This window comes from Helianthus annuus, chromosome 6 (genome assembly GCF_002127325.2).
Source record: "Helianthus annuus cultivar XRQ/B chromosome 6, HanXRQr2.0-SUNRISE, whole genome shotgun sequence".
Taxonomy (NCBI): Eukaryota; Viridiplantae; Streptophyta; class Magnoliopsida; order Asterales; family Asteraceae; genus Helianthus; species Helianthus annuus.
Window position 1 is genome coordinate 97330038 of NC_035438.2, and position 20767 is coordinate 97350804.

The 20767-nt window shown below is 34.1% G+C and overlaps 1 protein-coding gene, 1 long non-coding RNA gene and 1 other non-coding gene across 5 annotated transcripts; all 3 read left to right on the plus strand.

The window, feature by feature from the left end:
• The first annotated feature begins 1263 nt into the window (after positions 1 to 1263).
• On the plus strand, positions 1264 to 2262 carry LOC118479866. The gene is made up of 3 exons (XR_004861111.1): positions 1264 to 1505; positions 1599 to 1692; positions 1810 to 2262. It is a non-coding gene; the product is annotated as an uncharacterized LOC118479866 (long non-coding RNA).
• Positions 2263 to 8340: 6078 nt separating this feature from the next.
• Positions 8341 to 13666, plus strand: LOC110865647. 3 transcript variants are annotated; one of them, XM_022114974.2, is made up of 16 exons: positions 8361 to 8507; positions 8705 to 8737; positions 9409 to 9525; positions 9900 to 9947; positions 10024 to 10125; positions 10775 to 10858; positions 10974 to 11092; positions 11199 to 11300; positions 11476 to 11592; positions 11658 to 11723; positions 11808 to 11874; positions 11965 to 12018; positions 12096 to 12179; positions 12678 to 12749; positions 12835 to 12876; positions 13204 to 13666. In XM_022114974.2, exons 2-16 carry the CDS (start codon positions 8720 to 8722, stop codon positions 13312 to 13314), a joined length of 1203 nt encoding a protein of 400 aa, XP_021970666.1. In that variant the 5' UTR covers positions 8361 to 8507; positions 8705 to 8719; the 3' UTR covers positions 13315 to 13666. The 3 variants fall into 3 exon arrangements, with proteins under 3 accessions (XP_021970665.1, XP_021970666.1, XP_021970667.1); XM_022114973.2 differs by having other exon boundaries at positions 8341 to 8737; XM_022114975.2 differs by having other exon boundaries at positions 8371 to 8737; positions 9409 to 9554; positions 13204 to 13646.
• A 5826-nt stretch (positions 13667 to 19492) lies between these two features.
• TRNAR-ACG lies at positions 19493 to 19565 on the plus strand. The gene has a single exon. It is a non-coding gene; the product is annotated as a tRNA-Arg (tRNA).
• Positions 19566 to 20767: the final 1202 nt, after the last annotated feature.

A 20767-nucleotide genomic window follows, 5' to 3' on the forward strand; every position in this document is an offset into this window, starting at 1 on the left:
TTTCTGTTGACTGGGCTGCATGTATACCTGCTACTGTGGTTGTTTGCATTTATGCTAAGTGTGTTTATACGTGTTTACTTGTACCCAACTTGACCCATACTTGGTAACCATGCTAGGACGTGGTGACCAACATACTTAACCAAGTAACGTATCTACCGAGCAACCCAAGGTGAGTTCACAACTTAAAAGTATGCGTCCCGGTGGTTTGGGACACGAGACTAAAACAACCCTATCCCCTTGTAAAGGGGATACCATTTACATTCCTTCCCTAGTTATTGGGAACAAACTTACTTTTCCTTCCCTTGTCATTGGGAAACCTTTTAGTTAATTACTGTTTATACGGAATGCAACCAACTGCACTAAACGCAACTCTATCACTCAAGTCCCTACTACATAATACCGATTAGTCGCCGGGGCCAGGCGAACGGGTTATTAGTTGATAGCGCTATTTAGGTTTTACCAACCTCACACCGTGCCATGGTATGGGATCGGTCGTGAACTAATGTACTCAGGCATCCGTCAATGATGATAGAACATTGACATCGGGGCATCCTGCGGAAACGCAAACGGTTACCTAGTGTTCGGTATTGGAAAAACAGTTTAGTCGCTAACTTTTGGGGTAGCTCCCCATGGCATGTATAAACGGATAAATTAACTGGTGAAACAAGTTTTTGGTAATTAAAACTGGACAACTAGTGAACTCACTCAGCATTATTGTTGACCCCTTACTGCATGCTTTGCAGGTGGCCAGTGACTGGAGCAGCTGCTTGGGATGTGTAATGGTTGTCTGCCCGTGTGTTGGGCATTTATCATGACTTACCCTATGAACGTTGTTTAAAACTGTTTATTTATGCTTCCGCTACTTATTACTGTTTGAACTTGAAACCTTAAACTCTGAACTTGATATTTGCTAATCTTATGGTTAGTAAGTATTACTTTTTATTATCAGTTTAATCATTCAGTATGATTGGTGGCTGGATCCTGGTCAGTCACGCCCTCAAAGCGGGTGTCATCCGCGGGTGGATTTTGGGGGTGCGACAGAAACCACTGTTGTAATCAAATTGGGCTTGGATAATACAGTGGTTGAAACCACTGTTGGGTTAAAATTGTGGTTTGAAACCACTGTTCAGCTAAAACCGTGCCTTGTGGAGAAAACAGTGGTTGAAACCACTGTTGGGTTAAAACTCTGGTTTCAAAACACAGTTTTAACTCAACAGTGGTTTCAAACACTGTTTTCTCCACAAAACACTGTTTTAACGCAATAAAATATTACCCAAAAGTTGTTTAGACCACTGTTTTCTCCAAGCCCAAAACTGGCCAAACCTCAAGGACAAAAATGACATTTTACTCTTCTAGAATTTTTGTAACCTTTGAAGTTTATATGCACATTTTTTTAAAAATTTTTTGTTTGATGAATTTTTCTTATTCATCAACGTCTTTACTATGTAGATAAATGGGTCTGAAGTGGCATTGCTCTCCTTAATTAAAAGTGACGATGATCTCAGGTACACTTATCTTTGTTTTGTGGCACCGTGCTTTGTCCACATAAGATGTCAAATAGTCAATATAATAGCGATATGTTGTTTTCGTTACTGTAGGGTTACAGAATATTTTCTATCACTTCATGATAAAGTTCTTGCGGCCGCAGTAGAAGCTGTGATTGGCAGTTCTCATAATCAAAAGAAAAAACAGGTTGAAACTCTGTCTAATTACTAAAATGATAGTACTTAGAGGTTTTCAGTATGATCAGTAACTATGTTAAAATGTTAATAATGATTAGTGATCTTGCGATACGTTTTGTTGATACAGGGTATCCCCGGTGCGCTTGTGAATATTCTTAAAGGATTTAAAGGAGGAAAACCTAATAAGAACATCAACGTTTCTGAAGATTTTAAATATGGTTTTAGCAATCTGGATGGAATCTTTTCAAAGAATCCATTTCCCGATCCACTTGAAAGTTTCTGATGATTTTAAATATGGTTTTAGCAATTTGGATGGAAGACATGTGATGTTATTCCTTTTTACACTGGATTTTATGATCTTTTCTATTTGCTTCATTTTTTTGTTCTTATTTTGGATGAAATTACATGTGGATATTGCATTATCTCTTCATGTTATACAGGTTTAAGAGAAGAAAATTAAGAAAATTGCAAGCATGAACATGGACCCTTCAAAAGTTGCTGGAAAGAACAATATTGCCTGTTCAAGTGATTCTTCAATTATTAATTCTTATCTTGTAAACGAGGGATGCAAAGATAAATATGTTTCGTAACGTGTCAATATGTTTCGCAACGTGTCGATATATGCTTCTTCTTTGTTTCATTTTCTCGACATCTTTAGTTTGGATTTGCAAATATACCTCTGTCACGATTCACGTAGGAGTGGTGTGTTTGAACAGAAAGACTTGACTTTTTATTGGAAGACATGATTGAACGATAGATTGTCGAAAACAAAAGCTGAATATTGATTACTATCACAGTTGACTATGCTGAGTTCAAATGACTCAACCAATATGCGAACGGTCCAATAGTTTCGTCTTATAATTAATGGTCGATGGTTCATCCAAATGGAGAGCCCTTTGCAAATATATGGTCACATGGTTGGTAACCATATGCATCATAATGAAACAAAACTTGAACGTCTATAATAACAAAGAAAATTTTCATAAGCACGTACCATCTCATTTATAGTTGTCTATAATAGATAACAACATGTTATTGGTTTATCATGTCGTTTCCCTTTCTTTATAATCCATTTTTAATTAAACCTTAAATAATGTATAATCATTCATCGTTTAACAAAATGTGTTATGCATGGTTTTCTAATAAACGACCCGTGTTTGCACACGGGTCTTACCGCTAGTACTATATAATAAAAGAAACCAATGAGGGGACACATGTCATTCATTGAAGCCATCTATTTTTTAGTTTTTTCCTCTCTATCCTACGTAATTATAAATAATTAATATTAATTAAAAGATAATTATAAAATTAAATTTAATATAAATTTAAACAATTCTTATAGGAGATAATATAATATAATACTTTGAAATATTTATTAGATTTCAAAATTATTTATCCTGAAGTTAACAAAAGACTACACTAAATATAAATTAATATAATGTAAATGATTTATTTCTTTTATTAAACTAAAGTAGTTAAGGGTAGAACTAATTATTTAAAAAATGTTTATAAGGGGTAAACAAAAACATTAATCAATGTTTATTGGTTCTATACTTTTATTTTGGTGTTCAACTCTTAACTCAAATACGGTATTCACTATGTTTACGTGACATTTATAAGAACCATCACTGCAATCACCCAATCCATCGTATATCGAGTATATCCGTTAGTTTTTTTAAATATATAATTTTTATTAGATTCATTCAACCCGTGTAATAAATGAGGTCTTTTAAAGATATAATATTTTTATTATTTACTATACAAAATTACATTTATGTAACTCGTGTCATACACCGGGTTTCTAAAAATATAACTTTTTTTATTATCTTGGTATATAAAATTAGATTTATTCAATCCGTATAATACACAAGGTATATAAAGATATAATAAGATATAACTTTTTATTGATTGTTATATAAAATTACATGTGATCAACCCATACAATACATGAGTTTCTTAAAAATGTAACTTTTTTCATTATTTAATATATAAAATTAAATTTACTCAACCCGTACAATACACAGGGTTCTTAAAAATATAAATTTTTTATTATTTAATATATAAAATTACATTTATTCAACCCATGTAATAAATGAGATTTTTAAAGATATATTTTCTAAAACACAATGGATAAAAAAACACAAAGAAATGTCTTCTTTTCTAAAATGCAATGGATTTAGAACTCAAAAAAAAAATTATGTTGCTTCTAAAACGCAATAGACTAAAATCACCAAAAAAATGTTGATTTAAAACGCAATAGACTAAAAACACAATAAAAAATGTTTTTTTTAACGTAATAGAATAAAAACCACAAAAATTGTGTTTTTTCATTCTTTTTTAAAACACAATGACTTAATTCGAAAACTCTGATTGTAAACATAATACGAAAACCCAGATCGTAAAATGCAATTGTTAGGAAACTTTATTGTATTTGTTGTTAAAAATAGTTTAAGGTACTTAGAATTAATTCCGTCAATACGAACCGACCGACGAACCGTCCCAGAAGCACTAAATATGAAGACCGAGAAAAAAAAATCAAGCTTCTAAATTCTTTGATTAAAGATCACGACAAGGTTACAAGACTTCAAAATGTTAGCGGGACATTATGGAGTTTACTAGACACAAAGTCAAAGAATTATGTTAATAATATAATATATCTTATTAACACCTAATATATTTCTATGAAAATGCTTTCATAAGAAAAAGAAAAGGAATTTTTCTTTTGGAAAAACAATCATTCAGAAAGTAAAAGAAAGTAAAAGGAATCTTTCCTTTTTGGAAAAAGCTAGAAAAAAAATTTCTAATGAAAAGGAATCTTGAAAGCCTTTCTATGAAAAGAATCTTTTTTTTTTCATAAGAAAAAGAATCTTTTCATAAGGAAATATATTTAATATCTCAACAGTGAAGGATTCATCAGAAAAGGAAGCAAGTTGGTTCAAAAAGAAGATAAGTCATTGATGGGCACACATACCAACTTCCAATCAACCAATCACATTTGAGATAGGATATGAAAATTCTCTATATATACATAATTCCTACGAAGGAATTAGGTGTGTCTTTGTAAAGTATTATATTTCATATAGAGTTTTTCATAAGAGTTTACCCCCTGGTTTGGTCCCTTCTTCTTTGATTAATAAGAATTAATTATTGAAGATATATCATTCTCATTGTCTATTTTTATTCTTTGAATGTTTATATACTTCACAAACACCCGTCTCAATGAGAGGAGAAAGTTGCATGTTCTAACAGGGCCGCCAAAGGGGACCAACAGCAATTATTTTTTTTACACAGATCGAAGCTATTTTTTTAGGATTTCTTCAACGACTGACAAAATTTGAATGTTAGAAACACTTATCAACGATCGAATCGAACAAATCGAGTGATTCGCTTCAAAATCATGAGAAAATAAATGAGAAATAGTATGAAATTAAACTGAGTTTCTTTAAAAAAAAAGTTGAAGAAAACGTTGATTGAGTATTCGAATCATTGATTGATGGTGATTATAGAGATCGAAAGTGAAGAGAAGTTTAAAGATGATGGATTTTGAAAATAGTGGGTTTTGAAAATGCAGATTAAGAGAAATAGAGAAGATGATATGAGATTAACTAAAATGTCTTTGTGTCCTACTATTATTGCTTCATACATTTCCTACTCAAATCAAACTCCCTATTTAATCATCTCCTATCCCATGTATTATCACTATTTCTGATAAAAAAGAGTTTATCACCGTGTTGAATGTGTATACATGATTTAAAACTTAAGTAACATTAAACGAAAGGTTTTAAACATATAAACATAAAATACTTTTGGTATAATGATTGTCAATGCTTCACATGCGAATTACAATAATACACAAAAGGGGGAGTAGTCAATTGCTTGTTATGGTATACATTGACACAATGAGTGTCAATGCTTTACATGTGACTTCTCAATCATTAACCAAAACAAATAATATACACAAAAGGAGGAGTAGTCAATTGCTTGTTATGATATACATTGACACAATCAATGCTTTACATGTGAGTTCTCAATCATTAACCAAAACAAATAATATAAAAATTAATACAAAACCAAAAGTTTTGTCATGTCAAATTGTAAACTTCATTTTATCTCATTTTTATACTAAAGTTTCTATAATTTTTTTTTTTTACAAAAATTTGTTGGTCAGAACCATTATAAACGTCTTTTTTTCTACCAACTACAACTAAAGAGTCAAACTTATATTCTTCTTAAAAAAATTTAGATTTTATAAAGAAAATACGACAAATTATGGTGATAGTGAGTCAATGGACCCCCTTATTCCGCTTTGCAATTATAATTGTTACTATTGCTACAAAAGATAACCAACGCTAACCATCGTTTGTCGGCTATTAATCCTAACAATCGTCAGTAACCTTTCACCATTTGGCTCAACCTACTCAAACTAAGTTAAAAAGATATATTTCAGGCTTATGATTCACAATCGCAACCATTTGATAAAGTAAAGGATGACAAATAGACTAGTAAATATGTAATTATGCATATGTTAGAGCATTCTCATTTAGTTTTCATTCACGTACACTCTATCTATTATATATATACTTTACTTTGTTTATCTATCTTTATTAGTTAGATAATATTTTGAGTAAACTGCCATTTTGGTCCCTGAGGTTTGACCAGATTTGCCACTTTAGTCCAAATTTCAAACCTTTTGCAATTTTGGTCCCTGTGGTTTCGTTTTTTTGCCATTTTGGTCCAACTTTCAAATTTGGCAAGATTCCACAACTTAAAACCTTCTATTTTGTCTTTATCCTCAAGGGCATTTTAGTCATTTTGGAATTATTATAACACATTTTTAATTAAAACAATACAAATAAAAGCATCCCATGTCTTCATCTTCCCCAAAAGCAGAAGACCACCACCGCCACCCCCTCTCTCTCTTCTCACCACCGCCACCGCCACCTCCTCTCTCTTCTCACCACCGCCACCTCCTCTCCCTTCTCACCACCACCATCATCAACACCCACCCATTTTATAATAATTCTAAAATGACCAAAATGCCCTTGAGGATAAAGATAAAATAGAAGGTTTTAAGTTGAGGAATCTGGCCAAATTTGAAATTTGGACAAAAATGGCAAAAAAAACGAAACCACAGGGACCAAAATGGCAAAAGGTTTGAAATTTGAACTAAAGTGGTAAAACTGGCCAAACCTCAGAGACCAAAATGGCAGTTTACTCTAATATTTTTTTATTGTTTGTTTTTTTTTTCCAACAAGATGAACAAAACACGGATTGGAAATAAATACTTTTTATTTTATCTTAATGAATATGGTCAAGTTTTAATGCTTGTGGGTGTTTACTGATGGTGAATCTATCAAAACAAATCATGATATTTAATGAATTTTGTCTAATATTAGTTGTAAAACTAAAAAGGACCATGATAGCAATCGGTTCACTAATGGCTATGAAATTAAACTCTAAATAAAATTGATAGACCTAACGGTCTTTTGTGATACAGAAACACCGCACAAAAAAACAATTAGGGCAAGCTAAACGAGAATCAAGATACACCGTTTGATTCTAATCTAAGCTCCAAGAACACCATTTAAGTTGCCACACTTGAACTAGCATGGAAGAATTAATAACTCTCAAAATCCATTGAAAAAATTAACACACAAATTTTCAAAATCATAAACTCACTACCCATTTGTTCCTCTCGTTCTTCTTTTTAAACTAACAATTACCAGAGTTTCCTAAAAACTAATAACTACCAACTAATCTAAATATAACATAAAAACAACGTGTATGAAGAAAAGAAAATAAACATGGAAATTGTAAACAAATAGGCTAAAAATGGAATTAGAGTAAAGTGGGACGTGGCTTGAATAATTGTGGGATCCAAACTAAAATCTTGACCCATTGTTTTTGTTGTCGACCCATGTTCGGCTACCGAACCCCTATCAAACAATGCAGTTACTTATGGATGGTAGTGATTATATTACAGGGCCTGCATAAAAAAGTTTTCAAACAAGTAACATCATGAATAAAGAAAATCCTAAATATACAGATTGGTGAGATACATTGCACAACACAAAGCCTGCCCATATTTTTATTCGTTTTAAAAACAACAATCCTAATCCACGTATACTTAAAATTGCATAATCCAAACATAACTCGTTTAACTAACTAATCTAGATGCGTCAGTCAAAGATTGACGAGTACTAACCAAGTTGTAAACCAACTAATTGGATCCATGATTGTAGAAAAATGGTTGAACGAGTTGACGGATGAAACTTGTTTAAATATATTATACGAGATTAAGGGGCTGTTTGACAACTTCTGAATGGTTAAGTACTGAACTAATAAGATGTCTGAACCATTAAATGCTGAATCAGTAAGAGGTCTGAACTATTAAGAGCAAGTATAATGTTTAACCATTCAGAGACAAATGTCTGAACCATTCAGACTTTTACTCACAAAACAAATAGTATGAACCATTAAATGCTGAATCAGTAAGATATCCAAACAATTAAAAACTTTGTTAAGAAGTAAACAAACAGCGCCATGTAACAATTTAAGCAATGTTTAATATTTGTTGAATTGTTGAATTCTTTTCCTCAATATTTGGACATTTGGGATACAAGAGTAAGGAAGGGCCCACATGCTCCAACAACGAAATGACAGTTGTGTAGAAAATGGTACCCACGACGAGCAGATTAAATATTATACACGTCAGCACAAAATCCCTGCACGTCTACGCACGAACGACACGGATGCAACAAACTCCCATCACGGTGGCTGGCGCTGGTGGTTTTTGTGTTGGGTGACTTGCAACTGACGGTTACGGTAACCGCAGCGACACTTTGTTGCTGAAAACTGAAAACTTCCTTGCTTTCTCTTCAAACTTTTCATCATATTTATTATTATTAATCTTTGATTTATTTGATTAATATTCCTTGCTTTACAAAAAACGATCCACTTTCCTGTAACTAAACATATAAAAAAGCTGCTTTTCATCTTCTTCTCTGTTTTGGCGCTTTCAGTTGAAGGGCAGGCACATGAAGAATTTTAACTTTGTATGTTCCCTTTTCTCTCTCTCTCTCTCTCTTTGTATCTATCTGTGTTTATGTGTTTGTATATACTAAATACAAACATACACATGTCTGATTGTTACAGTTGATCATAGGTAAAACATGACAAAATTGGTGTCAGATGATTTGGTTCATAAGTTCGACTTCTGAAATTATAGGGTTTGATTTATTTATTAAATTAGGGACTTTTCCAGGAATATTTGGAATCGATTTCGATATGGGCTTCTCTGTTTTAGTTGTTTTCTCATGTTGTAAGGTGTTTTTGGTAAGAATTTGCAAATTTTACACTTTTGGGATAGTTTATGGGTTAAATATGAACCACGGTTTGATCTGTTAAGTAGCCATGGGTTGCAGCCACCGGCTGCAGGGTTCGCTGTTAGGGTGCTTATTCAATTACTTATATATATATATATATATATATATATATTGTTTCTGTGTATTCTTTTTAAACTTGCTCTGTTTCAGAAACAGAGTTAACTAGAAATGTAACGTTATATGTTTGATTCATGGTAATTCATAGAAAGTTTAATGATCAATCTTATTTCTCGCAAATTGAACGACACTCTTTGCGGTTTTAGTGATGAATATCACTTGGTTTGACTCTCAAACTCAACGCTACATCGGTTTAAGTTAGTTGTTTATGGTATTGATTTCAGGCCTCTCTACTGTCTGAACCCAAGAGTAGAACAAGTGTCGCCACTTTCATCCTCACGGCCTCACTAATCTTCGGCTTTTACATCCTCGGGACAGCATTCTATGCAAATGACCTTAAAGTACTCTTACTTTCCCCCTGCAGTTATTGGTTAGTTATAGGGTTATCACATAAAAACGTAACCAGCTTTGTTCCAAATGTTTATATCAGGTAACCATATTCTTCTTCACCCATAAAAACGCTCAAACCTCTATTTTGTTTTGAGTCTAAGGTACCCGTTACCGGGTTAAAGTCAACTTTCTGATGTGGCGCTAGCTTTGAACATTACGGTATGCTGACATGGCGAGCGTTTTGAGTGTTTGTATGGGTGAAAACAAAGATAGTTTCCTGATATAATAAATGGATACACTTGGTTATCTTTTTACGCAATTAACCCTTTATATATCTTTGATTGTTTACTGTATCAAAGGGTATTAATGTTATCTGCCATGGTAGATACTACAACGATCACAAATGGAGTTGAAGGATGCAGAAAAATGCAAGGTATTTATCTTTTAAAGAGAGATTGTAGTTCCGAGTGTGCTTAACACCTTAACTTACGGTTTCTCGTTTGTTTTAGAACCGGTGCAGGCCTCCAGGCAGCGAAGTATTGCCGGAAGGAGTTCTTGCCAAAACTTCTGATTTGGAGATGCGCCCTTTATGGGGTTCATTTGACAACAGTGTGAGTTATCCACATCGGTTTTTAACAGGGGTGACAATTCTTGACACAACATGAAGTGCGATATGGATTTGACATAAATATAATAACTTTATGGGTTCTCATGTCTAACTCGCTAAATATACAGGTCGTGTTCGGGTTGGCTTGTTTAACAGTCTAACGAGTTGTGTTCCAGTTGATATGTTTTAACCTGTTTAATAAAACAGGCCAACCGTCTAAATATAGAATATACTTTAATAAAACAGGTCCCATTTATGACCCTTTTAACCCAGTTACAGCTTTATTACAACCCATTTGACTCATTTAGATAAATGCGTTACAGGGGACCTGTTCGGGTTACACGATTTTAAGTTTTCGGATTGGAGTTGTTGTCTTCGACATGAATAAATATATGGGTTGTGTTCAGGTTCACCAATTCAATCCAACAACCCGTCACGATAGCCACAAGTAGTTTTTTACTAATTCCTTTGTTAAACAAAAATTGACTTTGTTTTAGAAAGCTTATATATTCAAATCACCTGTTTGGATTCTTTCATTGACTATGCAGTTTTTTTTTTCTTAACTATGCAGTTTTTTTTTCTCCTGTTTCAGACATTAAAAACTTAACCAAGCATTTTCCTTAACTATGCAGTTTTTTTTTCTCCTGTTTCAGAGCCATTCAAGTCGTTCGGTGAGTTTGCTGGCTATTGCAGCTGGAATAAAGCAAAAGTATTTGGTTAATAACATTATAACAAAGGTAATCATCCAAATGCTTGTTCATGTGTATATCTTGGCTTCTTTTCACCCTTACTCACATTTTCATACTTCTTTTATGTACCATAAAATAATATAAAATGGCATAATTGTTTCAGTTTTTAGAAAACGACTTTGTTGTCATGGTGTTTCATTATGATGGCATTGTTGATCAATGGAATGATCTACAATGGGCTAGTCGGGTCATTCACGTTTCAGCCATGAACCAAACGAAGTGGTAAATTTCCCCCCCGGTTACACATTATACTATCGTATTATGTTCTGTTCTTAAATCTACCAAATGAATGTTTTTTTAATTTAATTTTTTTTCCGTAATGCTATAGGTGGTTTGCTAAGCGGTTTTTGCACCCGGATATAGTTGCGGAGTATGACTACATTTTTCTTTGGGACGAGGACCTTGATATCGAACATTTTAATCCAGGCCGGTAAGTCCTTTAAGGGGGTGTTTGGGTACTTTGGATTTGGAACCGATTATTTGATTTGGAATTGCAATAATCAGTTTCTGGTGTTTAATTAGATAATCTAGCATCACTTATCACTTCAAAAAATACAGATGTAAACACCCACTTAAATCAATTATACAAGCACGCTCATTTGTAGGTATATATCAATTGTTAAAGAGGAAGAACTTGACATATCACAGCCAGCACTTGATCCTCGAAAATCAGAGATACACCATCAAATTACCGTACGCCAAAAGAACTCAAAAGTTCATAGGTATCAGTCTATATGTTCTATTTTTGACTTTATAAAACCTTCGTTAATCATTGTGTTGTAAACAGGAGGTATTTTAAGTTACGAGGCGGTGGAAGGTGTTTTGACAATAGCACGGGTCCTCCATGCTTTGGGTAAGCATACACAGGCCCTACTTTAAGCCTTGTGTGTTCTTCACCTTCTGGTTTAAGTTTTAACATGCAACAATTGTATTGCAGTTGGGTAGAAATGATGGCTCCTGTGTTTTCAAAGGCGGCGTGGCGCTGCGCGTGGTATCTCATTCAGGTACAGATAAATATTCATGCCTTAAAAAGAACAAAAAAGTACCATATTATACCTTTGGGTGGTGATTGTGATGGTTTTTGTGCTGAACAGAATGATTTGATTCACGCATGGGGCATCGATTTTCAGCTCGGCTATTGTGCTCAGGCAAGTCATCCATCTATATATGACCTCTCTGCGGTTATGTTGTTACCGACTCAGATTTTGATCGCGTGTCTCTACAGGGTGACCGGAAGCAGAAGGTTGGTGTGGTTGATGCTGAATACATTGTTCATCTTGGTGTCCCTTCTCTTGGTGGTGCAAATCATGTAAGTAACTATATTGACCATGGTTAGGGGTGGCAATTACAAGTGTAGGTCAGGTGGGTTTGGTAAGAAATGGGTTCAAGCATGTCGTTTTTTGTTCAGCTTACATTATTTGCGTTGTGTTGGGTTGGGCTGAGCCGCCTATGGTTTAAATGTTTTATAAATAATGATTTGAGTTGGTACGATTATGAAAACAATATTATTACAATTACAATGGTAGTAGTATAAATCCTTGAAGGTTTTGAGCATTAAAAATAGATTTTGGGCGAGTTTCTATTATTTTTACACATTCTCTTTCAACGAATAATGTTAATATCTGACCAATTTGAGGTAAAATACTAACCAATTCGACCCATTCATATGTGTAATTAGTTTGAAATTGCCATATCTGACACACTCAAAGACGTTGTTAGTGGCTCCTCTTAAGACCCTTTCTTTATGCCTTTTCCAAGATGATTTGTTTTGTTTCAATATTTGTAACCGCGTTCTTATTTCCTGCAGGCGAGCAACGAATCACTTACTGATCACACGAGTAGAAAAAATACAACATATGCCGATGATCTTGTAAAGCTGGTACTATCTTAAACCTGAATTTGGTACCCCTCATTTCTTTTCTCTTTATGTTCCACTTATAAAATTCACATGTATATAATTGCAGTCTAACAGTAGTGAAATCCATGCCGGAAGTGATCGAGCTGAGGTACGTCCTATGTAGAGTTGACCATTTGGATGTGGTTATAATAATACACACCAAACACAAAGATTATAATGTTTTTACTTTTTAGTCTAATTGACTAATCGTTATTTTTTATGAGTCTAATAACTATAAACTTAATAGACTTTCTATTATTAGAGTACATGTATTTTCATTATTTTTTGACTTTTGCATCTAAAATTGAAAAAAAAGATTAATTACACGGTTGGTCCCTGTGGTATGTCAATATTTTTAGTTTTGATACATATATTGAAAAGTACATAAATACAAACCTGTAACTTTTAGAACGTGTCTCGTTGCGTTTTTATGCAGGTGAGGTTGCAGTCGTATACTGAAATGCGTATCTTCTATCGTAGATGGGACAAGGCAGTTAAAAAAGACAAATGTTGGGTTGATCGATACGATATGAGAAAAGAAAGATAAGTCTTCACAAAGTCGTCAAGTAAATAAGCAACTATGATTGTTTGAGCTACATTTACAACCCAAATCATTGGTATAATCAAGAGACCCCAAGTTCTGAGATGGAAATTATTCATATTTGGGTTTTTGAATTTTTGGCTCCCAAATAGATAATTGTATGTAATGTATTCTTCTTTTCTTGTTTTGGATGTAAAATGTATGTGTGGAAAGGGTGGAGGATGGTCAGGATAGTGCATATGTGAATGAATAGGTGGTGATGGTCAATCTTATATGTATTATTTTTTTCTTTTCTAAAAATTGTTATCACCCTTCTTGTATAATTTACATTTGTTTAAGCTTGCAATTCTTTTAATTATAAGCACACAAACTTTTTGAAGCAATCAAAACATTTTTTAGGTGTGAGTATAATATATTCACAAGAAAGTATCATAAGTTTATCAAAATGGTAAAAATCTTTGTTTGGTTTGTAGTGAGGAATTCATTGATGTCGGCTTTCTTCACAATTTTTTTTCTTATTTTTATTCAGTTTCCCTCTTATGGCTTTTTCTTAAATCTTGTCTATGATGATGTATTTACTTGTTAACTTACTCATTTGTTCACCATCAAGTTTGTTATATCGTTAAATATTTATTGAGAAAGTTCTGGTACCCGTCTTATGGGTTCTCGATTGTTAGCATCAAATACTCTCTACCTTTGATGAACCTTCGATCAATGAATTTTCTCAACTTTGATGAACCTTGAATGAATTTTCAAGTTGTAACAATTATCAAAATTTTTGTAAGAACTTCAGGTGTTTGGATTATATGAGGATATGATTAAGCATGTTGGAAGATTCTCATAGCGATAAAAATTTATATGCAAAGTTCACTTTTATGATCTTTCTTACATTTCATCTAGCAGCATCTTTATGATGTTTCTTACATTTCATTGAGGAGCATCTCTTTGTTAGGTTGAACGTAGTGGGGCGGTATAGCCCCTTATAGCGCCCTTATCGCGCCGGGCACACCACCCCCCTGGGCGCTATGGCCCAAAATTTTTTTGAAGCGCTATACTCATCGCGGCGCTATGGTTTTTGTTTCTTTTCTCTCCACTCACACAGACATGTATATATACATATATATGTATAGTTTAAGGGTTTATTTATTAATTGGGTAATGATGAGGTAGTGGCGTTATGACTACGGGCTTAAATGCATAAGGCCCCATAACGCCCACACGCTGACGTGGCGCGCCACGTGTCGCATAACGCCCACAAAGGGGCTTTATGACTACACATGACCTTAGACATAATGATCACGGAAATTCTTTCTCTTTTTTTTTAATTAAATTTTTTATTTTTTTTAAATCATTCCATTTATTTATATATAAAATACTGGCCGAGTTACATCAATATCGCAGGCAGTGGCGGAACTAGAACATTAATTCAGGGGTATCCCAAAAAAAAATTTCACCGTGCAATCATACAATATTAAAAAAACGACAATAAATAAATAAAGTAAAACAAATACCTAATAGATTTGTCCTATTCTTTTTTTATAGCTTGAAATCGTTCCATCACATCGTCATCTTTTACTTCATGTAAAAAATCCTTTTCGACAGCACAAACCATAACATTGTTCAAAAATTAAACATCTTTCAATGGTTGCGGTTGCAACCGGTAAAAGCAAGGCTAGCTTCACTACCCGATAAACTGAAGGACAAGAACTACGTGTTCCCGTTTCAACCATAACACGCGCAAGATCACTTATTCCATTCAAGTTTGCGAATTTATCATCATCGCTTATAATGTGACGAAATGACTCAATACCATCCAAAAGAGTCCCTATTTCTTGTGTAGTAAAATCATCCGGGTACATCTCAACAAAAGCCAATATCTTCCATGGGTCAAACATAGAAAAACCGTTACAAGGATTTAAATCCCACATATTTTTTATCAAACTAGTTGTTACCTCACTAAATCGATTTCCTAATTCTTGAATTTGCATGTCCAAAACCTCATTAAAAATATCAACTTCAAAATGATGTCGATTTGTAATGACATTCTTTCGGTTTCTTTGATCACCATAACTTTCCGTCATGTCCAACATTGTAATGTTGTATTTTTACAAAAGAAAGTAACTTTTTCCAACATCGGCTCAAACCCATTTTGTCTTAAGTGCTTAATTTTTTTAGTATAACTGCTAAAATGTTTGAGGTTTTTTATTAATAATTCATCACGAACTTTAATTTAGTATAACTGCTAAAATGTTTGAGGTTTTTTATTACTAAATAACCTCGACAATAAAACATTTTTATACGGGGAAAGTGTTATCTATTTTTTACATAGTTTAAAAATAATATTATTATAAGTAGTAAGCTCCGAATAAAATAAAAAAAAATTAATAAATTAATAGATAATAAGTTGATTAAATACTATACATATAATACAAGTATATAAAGTATTGGCGAGTTAATACATATAATATAAGTATACAATAAAAATATGAGAGTTAATTAAAATTAAATTGTAATTGAAAAAAGTAAAAAAAAATAGAGAATTCATAATAGTAGGCTGGGAAGCCCACCTGCCCCACCAGTGACCTACTTTCGAGATTTTCAAGAAAGAAAAAAATAAAATCAATAATAACACTTGTCTTTTAATTTTAAAATAATATCAAAGAGTCGTCTTCTTCATTCATATGTCTGCAACTTCATTCTGACCGAAAGCTCCCACCTTTCTTCAAACTGCGATTTGGGCTTACAAATTTTTTAGGGGTGTCCTCGTAGTTGTTTGTGGGTGTCCTTTGTATAAAAATCGAAAAGAAAATACACTACCGGTACAAAGTTGAGCCGTAGCCCGTGCTACGGCTCGTTATATGCTAGGTCCGCCCCTGATCGCAGGTAAGCGAGCAACAAGCTGCGCCGCTACCCCTTTCTGAATAGCAAACCCTAGCCTATGAAAGACAAACCCCTGCCCCCCTATTGATGAGCAACTGTTGTGGACAACCTTTTGAACCCTAGTCAACAAACGGATAGCTTCTGGAGCTAGGAAGCCAAAGGTGTCGAAGGCGAAGGGGACAAATGCATGTTGGTTATCAGCACATGCTTGTGGTTTTTTTTAACTTTTTTTCTTTGGTTTCGAAGTTTCTTATTCATTTAAAAAAAGCATGCTTCAGTGATATAATGAGTTTTAGCAAGAATTATAATATGATATTTGATCAAGTGCTGACATCTCAAAGTTAATAGAATTTGGATTTGGACAATCACCACTCACCACATGGTTAATCCACCATGCAATAGTGCATCGAACTTGTTCCTTTGTTGAGCTTGGATTTTACATACTTGATATGCTTAGTGATAATTGTTGATTATATCATTAGAACATGGGTAAAACATAAACCCTAATTATGAAAATTCAATCATGAACAATAAAATAAGATGTGTGTACCTGATTAGCCAGTCACCACATCAGAGAGGGAAGTAGACGTCATGTTCGTCAGATTGGTCTGGTTCCCCTTTAGGATGTATGTTCTTGATGGTAGTACTGAGTTCTTTAGGGTTGAAGAACTCGTAGTAATGGAGAGAGGGAGGAGGGGCGATTTTAGTGTTGATGTTATGAATGTCTAACCCTAATCCCTCTCTAGTAATCTCCTTATATACACCCAAGAGGAAACCCAATTAGTTAATTATGGTAATCTGGCCCATCAACAATTACCAACTAATTTATTATAGGTTTTAATATATTTTGATCCATATTATATAAATGATAATAATGGCTACTAGATTAAATATATAAATAAAATATTTAATCTTACAATAATTCTTGTTGGTTCATTTATTTTCTTTGAAAAATATATTCAAACCAGTGAAACCACGCGTATCACTAGTTTATTTTTTTAGCATTTAACAAGCACAAAACATTTCATTAATCGACAAAGTTCGATCGTCATTATCATTAACTTATTGAAAATATTTTGGTTGCTTGTTAGACATCAACACAAGTTAGCATTGTGGTGACTTTTCTGTCATTTTCATTTTCAAATATTTCTTTCAGTAAATCCTTCTTTTTTTTTTTGAAAATATTGTTTCTTTCAATAGTGTGTAATGCTAAGAACTGGTCGAGTTACATCAATATCGCAGGTAAGCGAGCAACAAGCTGCGCCGCTACCCCTTTCTGAATAGCAAACTCTAGCCTATTAAAGACAAACCCCTGCCCCTGTTGATGAGCAATTGCTGTGGACAACCTTTTGGACCCTAGTCAACAAACGGATGGCTTCTGGAGCTAGGGAGCCAAAGGTGTCGAAGGCGAAGGTGACAAATGCATGTTGGTTATCGGCACATGCTTTAGCGTGTTTATCCACCTTTTTTGATTCCGCTTTCCTTATAGCTTGTCCTGCTACAAACCCGCTTTCCCTTAAACCAGCTAAGGGGGAAACTCCTGTGAGATCCACACAAGCATGTTTCCCTCCCGCCCAGCCAAAGACGAGCAGATTCGTTGGTCTTAATGTAGATCTCCCTTCCATGAGATCTGTAAGGAAATTCACAAGGGCCTCCTTCTTGGCAGAAATCCCCGCTCTCCTCAAGTGTGTCGTGTTTTAACCCATCATAAATATCATGTGTGTTATTTGTTACTAGACTGGGGGTGGGAGCAACGGCGGAACTAGCCCAAAAATTTATGGGTATCCCATTTTTTATTTTCTAGACCAGGGGTATCCTTTGTATAACCGAGACAAAGATGCGGGGTATTTTTACACTACGGAAACAGAGTTAAGGGGTATTTTTACACTACGAAAACGGGGTTGAGGGGTAGCCCGTGCTACCTCTACTAACATTGTAAGTTCGCCACTGTGGGAGTATATTGTTGCTTTTCAATATCGATCAAGCTAATGATTTTATAACTAACTTTTTTTTGAACGACAAAGAATCTTACGTGTAAACCCACCCTGTTTGGGGCTATATCCAATGTCGACTCTTCGACCGTCATGAGACCCCCCCTCGATGCGCGAGAACCCTCACTTTAGGTTCGAACCCGGATTAAAGCCCTGATTCGTCCCTTGACCTAGATGTCCCTTGAAAATGTCCCAAACAGGAATCGAACCTACGTCTTCACTGAGAAGGGCAGTCCAATTTACCACTAGACCAAGTTCTCATGACCTTCTTAACTAACTTCTTCAAGTTTTTCCAAATCATCCAATAGTCATTTAGCACAAGTATAGTAAAAAAAAAGTAAACTTTAATTCACACCATGTAGTTTATAGGCGGGATCAACTTTACACCCTATTTTTAAAATCAATCAACCTTACACCTCGTTGGTTCTTGATTGCATCAATGTTGTGGGTTTGACTGACGAGGGTAGTAATGGTGGTGGGCGGTGATGGTCGTGGCAATGGTGAGAGGCTGACGAGGGTAGTGACGGTGGTAGTATTGGTGGATGATGGTGGTGGTGGTGGTGGTGGCTGGTGTTTATGGTGGTGGTGGTGGTGGTTGGTATTTATCTTACTAACTACCATATTTTTATTTTATAGTTATTTTCTCTTGTTTCTTTATTCTCATTCCAAGGATGTTTTGGCTAGATTTTTAATTTATTTGAAAAAGAAAAACCCGAGCTGTCTTCAAGCTCACATTTCAATTTAGTTATTTTGATTCGAGTTAAGTCAAACCGGCTTATTTGCTATCTAGATTTGGCCCAACTAGTGACTGCTCAACTCGTGAACAGCGTAACAAGAACTAATTCTACGGTCAAGTGAGTAATATAGAGGTATATACATGTGAACAGCGTAACAGGAACTAATTCTAAGGTCAAGTGAGTAATATAAAGGTATATACATACACTACATGAGTAACGAAAGAGTTGATATGAAGTATAGGCTAGAGAGGAAAGTACCCCTACTTCTAAGGCTATCCACCCTTGATTCGGCCCAATTACAAAGACTATAAGATAAATAAATGTTGAATTTTAAAGGTATTAATTCGTAAGATAATTTATGTTCGAGTCTGATTTGACCAGGCACAAACAAAAAGAACTTTAAATCTAGGTGATATATATAAACACTAAAACCATATAAAAATTATTCTAGACCCAAGATAGAGAGTTCCTTATACAAACCTAGTCCATAAAATTAGTTGATTCAGGCAAACATGTTCATTAAGTGAGATCAACTAAACGTAGAAATAAGTGTTGATTTTAAGTAGTCAACGCAATTGACTCTGTGGCCCAATGGATAAGGCGCTGGTCTACGAAACCAGAGATTCTGGGTTCGATCCCCAGCAGAGTCGTGTTTTTATTTATTTTTAGTTGACGTGGATTTTAGTTTCCGTCGACAAATATTACATCTGGAAATCACTTTTTTTGTCAAATATATACATCTGGAAACCACTTTTTGAAATTGTATATATACGAATGCAAAATATTACCGTGATTAAATATGTATGAATACATTTTTTTATTTAATGTGTAATGAAATACCTATATAACTAAAAAAATTCACATCTCATTTATCATTTTATTTTCATGAAATTCTAGGAAATAAAGGATATTCAATCTATATTGATAATTATTATTTTAGTTATAAGCGTTTTAACTAAGAGTAGTTGGAATGCATATATTTTTGAGTGTCTCTGGGTGTAGCGTAGCGGAGCCTATCTAAAAGTGTGAAGGGAAGTAAGAGAGCAGTGGCGGATCCAGAAATTTTTTTCAAGGGGTTCACTTTTTTAAATGATCCAATATCATGTGTCCGAACATATAAAAAATACGGGTCGGTTCGAGGAACTGTCGTCTCCACGGACAATAGTACATGGCTTTTCAGTTGCCCAAACAAATCGAACCAACTACTCTAAATACAAACGCTACACAGGTTTTTCGGTCACAAAGTGAATCAAAACTAACCGTTATAACCAAGAATGGTATACCGGTTGCAAGGCAAATCAAAATCAATTGTTCGTCTACCAGCTATCCTTATGTAATTTGGTCTGGTGATTGGAATGAAACAATCAGACACCACCTAAAAAAATTGTTCATCTATATAGACAACCAATCAAACTAACTATTCTCAAACTTTGCTACCTGTTTTATTTTCTAAAGAAACAAAACCAATGTTGTTCAAAATTCAAGAACTCTTGACATTTCAAGCTTTAAAAGAACTTCCATTTTCAAATGATTTAGAAAATTACTGTAGTCAATTTTGGATTTAAAACAAAATCAAGTTGAATTTATCATAAACCTGACATAAACCTGTATGTGGCTTCTGATATAATCAAGTCCCTTTTGATCGCAAAACAACACTGATGTTTAACAAAAAGTCAAACACCCTTTGGTTCTGACTTGTTTCTTGGCTTCGGTGGAGCAATAATAGTACTGTTACTGTATGCCTTTTCAATTACCATTTTTCAATTAATCTTCATTCTTCAACAACCAAACAATCGGTTTCTGATTTCAATAAAACTAGTTTCTTTTACCCGCCGCGCGTTGCGGCGGCGTC

Coding starts and splice junctions, on each gene's coding strand:
- LOC110865647 (XM_022114973.2), top strand. Junction 12,180..12,677: donor CTCTTGGTGGTGCAAATCAT/GTAAGTAACTAT, acceptor TATTTCCTGCAG/GCGAGCAACGAATCACTTAC. Junction 12,877..13,203: donor CCGGAAGTGATCGAGCTGAG/GTACGTCCTATG, acceptor GTTTTTATGCAG/GTGAGGTTGCAGTCGTATAC.